The sequence below is a fragment of the Glycine soja genome, chromosome 16 (assembly GCF_004193775.1).
Source record: "Glycine soja cultivar W05 chromosome 16, ASM419377v2, whole genome shotgun sequence".
Lineage (NCBI taxonomy): Eukaryota > Viridiplantae > Streptophyta > Magnoliopsida > Fabales > Fabaceae > Glycine > Glycine soja.
Window position 1 is genome coordinate 30,131,896 of NC_041017.1, and position 10,189 is coordinate 30,142,084.

The following is a 10,189-nucleotide window of genomic DNA, read 5'->3' on the forward strand; positions in this document are numbered from 1 at the left end:
ATAATATTTATATAAATATATTGAATTTTTTATATAGTATTAATTATTATATTTATTGAATTTAATAAATATAATGATTATATGTATATTAAATGAATTAAATTTTCATATATTAAGAAATTATTATTAAATAAAAATAATTATAATTTTTTTATTGTGGGTATATATATATTAAACTAGAAAATATAGGGAATCTAATGATTTGGACTTTCATGTTTTTTTATGCCCATTCATTTTGTTGAATTTTTGACTTAGCGATGCAAAGAAAATGATGTCAGGCTCATGGATCTTGGTTGAACAATACATAAAATCTAGTGTGTTGAATTTTACAGCATGTAGCCCAGAATGCTACATAATCACACCTATTCTCTCAAATGGTTTTTCTCACTGTAACACTATAACACACTACACTTTCTATCTTGGACCATTTTCTATTGCTACATTTTTCCCACTGGATTTTTTGCTGAAAACCATCTCCATCTCTTCCAAGGGCACGCCTTTGGTTTCAGGAAGGAAAAAGTAGAAGAACACCCAAGCCACTATAGATATTCCAGCAAACATGAAAAAGCTCCCACCTATAGTGATCGCTTTGTACACCGAAATAAAACTCATGGAAACCACTGCATTCATGGTTCTATTCACTGCAACTCCTATACTAGCCCCTTGCGCCCTCAACTTCAAAGGAAATATCTCCGACGCATAGACCCAAGTAACAGGCCCAAGCCCAACATTAAAGAAAGCAACATAACCATAAGTGGCCCCAATGCTAAGGCTCAAAGCCCACAAGAGCTTTTCACTAGAACTATCCACCATAGTCAAACTAAAACCCAAAAGTGTGAGCCCACAAACCATTCCCCCAGTGCTGATTTGCAAAAGACGCCTTCTACCAACTTTGTCAAGCAAAAACAAAGCCAAGACCAAGAAAATGATCTTTGTGAGGCCAATACCAACCGTTGCAAGAAGAAGCTTATCTTTACTAGTGACACCAGCTTTCTTGAAGATTCTTGGACTATACAACATCACAGCCTCAATGCCCGTTGCATGCTCGAAGAAATGAATCCCCACGGCTGCAATCAGCATCCAACGCACTTTTGGCGTCGGTCTCACCAGCAACTCTTTCCAAACCCCTTCCCCTTGAGACTTGTAAGAGGGCTTCACATTTTTCTCCTCGACTTCACAATCATTAAACCCCATCACAACTTTTATTTCACCGAATCGGAGTTCGGCCTCCTGTTCGGTGTTGGAGACACGCAAGAACACGTTCTTTGCGTCCGCAAGCCTTCCCTGCATCGCCAACCACCTTGGGGACTCTGGCATTGCCAGAATCCCCAAGGCCAAAGCGAGCGAGGGAAGTGCTGCTACACCAAGCATCAATCTCCATCCTAGCCTCAAAGTCAATTTCCCCAAGAAGTAGTTTGATATGTACCCAAGTAAGATCCCAATGCCGATGCAAAGCTCGGGTAACGAGGTTAGAAACCCCCTTGACGATGCAGAGGAGATCTCTGCTGAATAAACCGGTGCTATCATGAGAGCAAAGCCTACACCAACACCACCAACACACCTTCCAAGCATTAGAATTGCGTAGTTTGGACCATACCCCATGAGAATTGCACCAACCATGAAGAGGAGTGAGGCCAACAAGATTGTGTAGCGGCGACCAATGTAATCGGAGGTTCTTCCTGCGGCCAAAGACCCCACCAATGCGCATAGGTTCAAGATTCCTGCTAGAACCTCTTGTTGGGTGTCGCTGATTCCAATGTCATCCTTGATGAATATCATTGCTCCACTCATAACGCCAGTGTCTGATGAAATTATGCATGTGAGTAGATAGAGTTAAAAATAAATAAATTTAAGCTCGTGCATCAAATCCATCTATAAATAAAACATAATCATCAAAATTAGACTTAGTTTTTTAGATGCTTTTGTTATGGTTTCAAATTAGAATTGAAGTTTCACTTCGTGTTGATAGTTTATATTGAGTTTTTACATTTGTTTTTTTACTATTATTCAGATAAAATTCTAGTTTTGATTAGAGAATAATACTAAAAACACTGTCTAAATGTCTTCATGCAAGTATATAATTAAGATATTTTGGCTAACAAAACTAATGTACAAGTTACAATTATGTGTTTTTTTTTGTTTTTGTCCAGAACATCCTCAACTAAAAACCAAAAAATTAATTTCTTGAACTATCAAATATTTAACTAAGGTGCTGAAATGTTCCAATAAATATTTTTTTATATATACATAGACCTAAAAATTAAACTTAATCACATATTTAAGGGACATGATATTAAGAAATATAATTAAACTTAAATATTTTTTTAATTTTTACAATTTTATGTTTTTTATTTATTTTTAGTCCGTGTAAATTATATTTTTGTTATCCTTAAGATAACGTTTTTTTCAATGTTGAAAGTGTTCTAAGGATCAGACCAAAAAAATGTTAAATGTTAAATTACAAAAACAAAAAATGTGATATGACTTCCTAATATAGAGTATTATTTGTCTTTCTAATTAATTACGTACTTAGTAACTACTTACATAAGAAAAAAAAATTAATACTACTACGTCATATTAGTTTTGTAAAACAACAATTAATTCAGAACAGTTTTTTTTTATTCTAAAACAGTAAAATGGAGGGAGTAGTGTGTTATCGTGGAGAGATTACAAAATGGTGGAGAATAATAAAATATACGAGAAATAATTATAGCAATGAAAAAAGTAATAATAGAAACAAGAGCGAGAGAGAATGCAATATTACCATAGCCAGATATGATGGATACCATTGAAGCAACAACAGCACAAGCAAAGGCATATTTGTTGAACGTCGTCGTCTGGTCTTCTTTGCCACCATGCTCCATTATAATAATACTTATCAAGGTGTCTTTGGCTTCCTCTCTATCTAGTATCTACAAAATTTCTCTAGGAGTAAAAGACTACTTAAGGTGATTTGATTTGATTTTGAGTCCAATTTTCTTGAATTCCAAACACATGTTTATATAGGAGACGAAGTGTGGACCAGGAATCGTTGATGTGATATGGTTTCGACTAACTGTGTAATAGTCAGAGAAACTTGCTGGTCGCTGTTTGGTTTCGACATGTTATAATATATTACTAAATATCACACATATCACAATGAGAATTTAAGAGTATGTTTGATTTGTATTTTTATTTTTTAAAAATTATTTTTATTTTTAAAAGATTAGAATTATGAAAATATGTTTGGTTTCATTTTTTATTTTCTGGTTTTAGGAAATAAAAACATTGAAAATTTATGAAATATTGACTTATTATCTTTTTTGTATTTTTAGATTTGTTTAAAATTACATTCATTGTTATCACATTTTTATTTTATCCAAAATGTGGTTCCTGTTTGTAATTAAAAATATTTGAAAACAAAATTTTATTTTTCTCATTTTCTGGTTATTTTCTATTTTCATTTTCACTGAAAATGTTTTCAAAAATTCAACCAAACAAATTTTCATCACCATTTTCTGTTTTCAGTAAAAATGAAAATAGAAAACAGTCAAACTAAACACTCCTAACCCCTACAAGTCTAACAAAAATAGGGAAAAGAAAGAAAGTGAAAAAACACAAGAGATAAAGTTGGGCTTGAATTAGTTCATCTAAGTGGACACGGTTGGCTAATGAACGAAAATCAATGAGCAGGGTTGGGTTTAGAATTCCTCAATTTTGTCGTAATCTATATATATGAATTTATCACCTGCCTCCGGAAATTTAATTAAGACTAATTAATTATAATTACTTTTGGATAAGAATTGATTATAATACACACCTAATTTAATTAAGACATTTTGCTGACTGAACTAGGACTTAGCTGTTTTTTTTTTCTTTTTTATCGAAGAAAATTTAGTTGAATTGATTCTTGGAAGCTCAGTATATGATAAAGACAAATCTTGAGACTGAATGGATATTTATAAATTGTCCACTAATGTACAGATTTACAGTGGCGTGGATGTAGCTGTTTTAAACTTAACATAGTTGAAAATCATCATGATAAACATAGACTTGCATTAAAAGAAATTCAGTGGTACCTGAAATTTAAAGATTTTGGTACCTAATTCTTTTTCTTTGAGGGAGAAGATTTTGGTACCTAATTGAGAAAGAAAAATAGTATTTCGTGTTATCATACGAACTGTTATATCTTAGAAAACATATAGATTCTCATGTTTTTAATTTTCTTTTAATTAGTTTATTTAAAAAAAAAACACATTGGTCCAAGTAAGCATTCCTGCGTTTCGTATTGTAATGTATAACATTGCTCGTTGAGAAACTTGTTCTTCGATCTTTCCTTTTCTTCTTCTTATTTTAGCTTTAAACTCATTCAACTATTAACCCAACAATGTAAATGTTTATTTTTCTGGATATCATAATAATTCTCTTAATTGTATTAATTCTGAGTCTGAAGTGAATAAATTGTAACGTTAATTTAAAATGGATAGAACTCTCCTGTACAGCCAAATCCTTAATTATGATGTGTTCCTTATTAAAGATTAATACCAATATGGAAGGAATTCAGGGGACTGAAGCTGGAAAATTTCAAAAAAGAAAAAGGGATAGCTCGGTACAAAGTAATTTTCCAACTTCGATGGACATGATTAAATTGGGAGCGATAAATTAAAAGGACCAGTTCTACGGAGACAGAAAAAAATTAAATGAGATTTTAGCACTTATGGAATTTTCTTTTCTTTTCTGAGTAGCACTTGTGGAGGAATATGATAACATTGTAAAGAATCAAGAGAGATATAATTTTTAAAAAGACATTAAACATATGCATGATATCAACATGATGGAGTCCAGTAGAACTGTAGAAGTGATTAGTTTTCCACAAATTTGGAATCGCTATTTAAATCTAGAGTTTGTATGATAAATGTTACTAATAGTCTAATACACCCTTTAATATGTGTTTTTTTTAATACATTCTTTATTATTAACTGATATTTATTAAAAATAATAAATTTTTATGAATTCCACTTCTTATTTAATAATTTTTTTTTAGTTTTGAAGAAATTTTAACTAATAATATATATGTTAACATTTTGTTACGTTTAGACGTGAAAAAAATAATCTATTTAACTAAAGTTTTTTGGGACAAAAAGTGTATGTTTATTAGTAACTTTCTTGAAAATTGCATTAAAATTTATAAATAAAAATATTATATAGATATTTTATTATTAATAATGGGTATTTTAATAAATTAAAAGGAATAAACTAAGTAAGATTTTTAAAATTGAAGAAAAATATGAAAAATAATTATTAAGACAAATAATCTTTATTGATATTTAGTTTATCTAATAAATTAAAAAAGATATTTTCAATTTAATATAAAGAATCGAGATTTAAATATTAAACTAAATTGAAATTAAATATAAGTAATATAATTTGACATAATTATAAATAAAAACAAAATAAATATTTAAAGAAGGATAAGTTATGTAACTTAGTGAAGTTAAGAATAATTTTTTAAAAATCTCCCATTTAATAATAAAAACTTAAATTTATAATATAAAAAAATAACTTTTAAAATTTTCCATTACTTACTTTTTTATCATAAGCATCAAATTCAGTTAGCAAGAGTTTATTTTAGGTTTGAGAATAATGTGTTCTCATTGATATTTTTTTTTCAAAATTAATATCTCTTTCCTAAAAAAAGTGTTAGGGATAACGTGACTGACATATAAGAAATTGATGGAGGTCATATGTAGTTCAACTATTTTGTGATTATTAAAGTTTAAAATAACAGTTTTTCTTAGAACTTTTTCTTCAAATATATAACTTCTCTTGTTTAGGGCAAATATAACTTCTCCTTGGGGTTTGGTGAACAACAAAAAAAAAACTTCTCCTGGCCGTTTCTCCTTTGTTGCAATATTTTTCTTTAATTTACCTCCAAAGTCAGATTCCTTTAAAATGAGTGAACTCTCTTTCTGAAATTATAAGTTGGTATTTTTTCCTTTGAAAATTTATATTTTTCTTTGTTTTGGGATATTGGCTTATTATGTGGCCATCGTTGTCATCAAAATACGTTTGAACTCGATCGAATGTAACAAGAAAAGAATATGCGTGATAGCTTATGTTCATGAATGAGGACTATAGTGGATGATGGGTGGAGGGTGGAAAGCGATGACACGAGCTAAAAGCAAAAGGCATAAAATATATATTGCCACTAGGTGAGGCTCCAAACAAAAATAATAAGATATTATAATTTTTTTCTTAAATAAAAGACCAATATAGTATTAATCATTATTCAAGTTTAATCGGTAATAAGGAGTTTGAATTTTAGATATATAATTTCATCAAATAAAAAAATAGTGTGAGGAGGCTATCATAAATTCTTAAATAATTCTTATTTATTTATGATAGTCCTAAGTTTGAATAAAATTATGTATGTTCACGTGACAAATAAAGTGTTTAAGTATTTCTAAAATTTTATTTCTTAAGTTTAACTACACGTTTCTTGTAGTGTATATTAATGTGAGGAGACTTTTTGTTGAGTTTTTATTTTTTTTGATAGATGAAGAGATCATTCATAGAAAAAGTCCATCAACACTTACAAAGCATATAAAAGCTAAACAGAGTGTTATAACAGTGTACATTATTAACGCTGACAGATTAGAAACTTACGAAGTAAGGATTTGTATTTTTATTTTTTTTCTTTCATTTCTTATTTTTATTTTTTGGAAATTGTTTTCATTTTCAAAAGATTAAAATTCTAAAAATATGTTCGGTTTGATTTTTTATTTTCTATTTTTAGGAAATAAAAACACTGAAAATTTATAATATACAGACTTCTTATCTTTTTTATATTTTTAAATTTATTTAAAATTACATTCATTATCATCTCATTTTCATTTTATTCAACATGTTTCGGTTTTCAACTAAAAACACTAAAAATGAAATTTTATTGTTTTCATTTTCTGATTATTTTCTGTTTTCATTTTTACTGAAAATATTTTCAAAAATCTAACCAAACACATTTTTATTATCATTTTTTATTTTCAGTGAAAATGAAAACAAAAAATCGACAAACCAAACACCCCTTAATAGTTTAGCATTGTTGAACTTACAAACACAAAGAACATAAAAAACCCATAGAAATCACATTCTTTTATTGCAAAAACTTAAGAGACAGAGCTAGCCATGAACTTATTTTTCACTTTTTTGCTTTCTTTGTTCCTTTAGTGATCACACATATCTGTCAAAGGCTCGAGGTGACTTATGGGCCAGCCGCAAAACCTTTTGAGGACCCGAAACGTCTTGGTGAAATTATTTCGTCGTCAGAACAGTAATATTCTTCTTCCTTTGGGAAATCATGCTTATAACATATATTGGACCTATATTCAAGAACTCATTCTAGAAGAAAAAAAAAATTGTTTCCAAATAAAAATCTTGCGGTTCATCGTGGTGTTTTTAGCGAATTATAAGAACCTACCTCAGATGGAGCGTACCACAATGTTTTAAAGGCCACACGGAATTAGGCTACACCTTTGTTTGTGCGCAACTAGTACTCTACTGAGGTAATAGTGAAAGAGACCTTACACAATAATTTGTTATAGATTAATAATTATACTTTGAAATGTAATATCTCACACGGCACCAGATATTTATCACATCATATAACTGTAAGCAGCAAACTACAATCAACAATTTTTTGGACAGTTCTAAGGTATTTCACACTCTAAATGTGACCAGTTATTAAACTGTATAAATTAATATAAGTAACATAAAATATAAATATATGTATTAATTGTGTTATAAGTTTAATAGTTAATGTTGATAGTTTAATGGTAAGTTAGTTCATTAAATAAATTTTAGATTCATGATTCAATTTTTAGTGTACCATTTTTTGTATTTTTAATTAAATTTTACATTTAAAAAAAAATAATAAATTTTGATTTAATTGGACCAGCTGACCGGTTTAATCATAGAATTGGTTAGGTTAAAATGATTTGTATTTGATTACATCAAATTGACTACATAATCAATCTGTTAGATATCAACTCGTCATATCAATTAAGTCAGTTTGATTAGGAACACTGAGATTGACCATCATAGTATATAAGTCGGTAATAATTTTAATTTATAACAAAATTATTTGTTTAAGGTTTATAAAATGTAGTAGTTAATTTGACCTTAATTTTTAGTTTAAATCTTAGTTGTGTATAAGTATAAAAATCTACTCAGATGTTAAGAATGGTTTATTTAGTTAACCTTCTGCTAATGACAACTTTATCATGAGTTCAAAATTTTTAAGATATATTTTAACTAACTATTTGATATTAATCATTTTTTAAATGTAAAAGATTAATTGAAGAGGATTTTATTTGTTTAGAAAATTCTTTTATATATATATATATATATACACACACACACGTAACTTAAAAGAATAGCGCAAAGATATGCAACTAATACTTTCTTTTATGATGCATGTAAAATGTGATCGACGCAGCACTAACTGATGAACAAAAAAGAGCCTATTAGAATTTGATAAAATTTGAGTTTTTTCAAATCATCATGTTAATCAAATGGTTTGAGATTAATTTATCAGTTTAATTTCCATTTTTACGACCAGTGCAAAGGTTTTTACACTAAAAATACAATGATATAACTTTAAAGTAATTATTAGTATACAAAAGTCAACAACAACTTTATTATATAGTATGACGATATATAATTAAATGACAGTATACTATAAAAAATCTTTACACGTTTAAATTAAATCCTTAATTATCTATGGAGATTGGAGCACGAAGCAGTGCTAAGAGTACTTCCTAAGGGACGTTTTTTGAATTCGAACCTTGCTCTGTCTTGAATGTTCAGTTTGTTACTCATAATTTGTTTGTCATCGGATTGCTTTGCTCATGTATTAATATTTATTTATTTATTTTAAAAAGTACTTATGTTCCAGTGGTAATAAGTTTATAGCTCGTTTGGCTTGTGCATCAGTTATAGTGCTACGTTGATCATATTTTATATGCACAATAAAAGATAGGAATAAAGAATAAGAAAGTGATAGTAGACGTATCTGCTTAGTCAACTTGATTTGATTTATGACTTTTATGCTCGTGGCTGGCACAACAATTCGAATTTTGCTTTCTTTCTTTATATAGTTCACACCTCAATCCCCAATTTCGCATGAAAAATCAAACCCAACTTCGGCAGGGTGAGTGGGAGCTAAATAAACATTTCTTTTCTTTTCTACGCTATATGATAACCTATGTTGGCAGAAGAAGCTGATAAAATTTGGCAACTTTATTTTGACTATAAGTTTGGTGAAAAGTTTGATTAAAACACCGTTATCAATATCACATCCACATTGGTTTTCTTGTCGATGCGGTGACGAACAAACTCTAGTTGGGCTTTTAGGCCGTTTATCTCTCCCAAATTGTTTGGTTTCTGGGTTGTATTCCACTAAGATTCGGATTTCATTGGAATGGTCCTACAAAGTTTTGATCTACCGGTGGGCATGAGTATTAGAGTTATATTTGATATTTAAAAAGATGTGTGGTTGTGATTATAGTTTGCCAAAATAAGTTCTAGTTAAAATAAAATTAAGTTTGCAAAAGTAACTAAGTCTTACTTCTACATAACTAAGTTTTTAGAGAAAATTTTAATGGGCAAACATATTTTTAAGGGTAATTAAACGTGTCATGAACCTGTATTTGGAAGACCCCAAACGAAATATCAAACATAGCCTTCATTTTCACACTTGCACACTGATAAGATGTTACACTTAACCCAAAATCTTAAAGCATTAATATGTTCTTTCTTAATTATATGTTACTCAATTTGCCAAGTAATGTGGTTATTTTTAATAGCGCGGTTAAAGGAAACTTCATAGGTGAAGGAAGAAGGTTTAGGGAAATGGTTGTTGATTCCATGGATGGAGGAAGAAGGGTGGTGGTATTTGGTGTGACGAAGAATGGTTTCTTGTGTTGGTTGACGGTGATGTGTTGTTATGAATAAGAGCAGAAAACAGCAGGACGCAGAGCAAGAACCAGAACCAAAAAAGGAAGAAAGGGCAAGGAGGGAAATCTACAAACCTCAGTACCTCAGATGCTTCGTATAGGAGGCTGAGCTGGCAGCATATTAGTGCTCTTCCATGATTGTTGTCAGCCATTATCCAAATTCTATTAGAAATGTTTATTTTGATTTCCTCCAAGGCATA

At 29.6% G+C, this 10,189-nt stretch overlaps 1 protein-coding gene across 1 annotated transcript; it reads right to left on the reverse strand.

The window, feature by feature from the left end:
* Window positions 1–283: 283 nt before the first annotated feature.
* On the reverse strand, window positions 284–2,966 carry LOC114390267 (probable polyol transporter 3). Its single transcript, XM_028350976.1, has 2 exons — window positions 2,765–2,966; window positions 284–1,802 (listed from the first exon to the last, which is right to left on the reverse strand). Exons 1-2 carry the CDS (start codon window positions 2,862–2,864, stop codon window positions 415–417), a joined length of 1,488 nt encoding a protein of 495 aa, XP_028206777.1. The 5' UTR covers window positions 2,865–2,966; the 3' UTR covers window positions 284–414.
* Between the last annotated feature and the right edge of the window lie 7,223 nt (window positions 2,967–10,189).

Bases quoted from the DNA above. Each gene is read 5' to 3' on its own strand.
- LOC114390267 (XM_028350976.1), bottom strand. From the start codon at position 2,864: ATGGAGCATGGTGGCAAAGAAGACCAGACGACGACGTTCAACAAATAT. The intron at 1,803-2,764 runs GTAATATTGCAT...TAATTTCATCAG, and splicing joins ATCCATCATATCTGGCTATG to ACACTGGCGTTATGAGTGGA.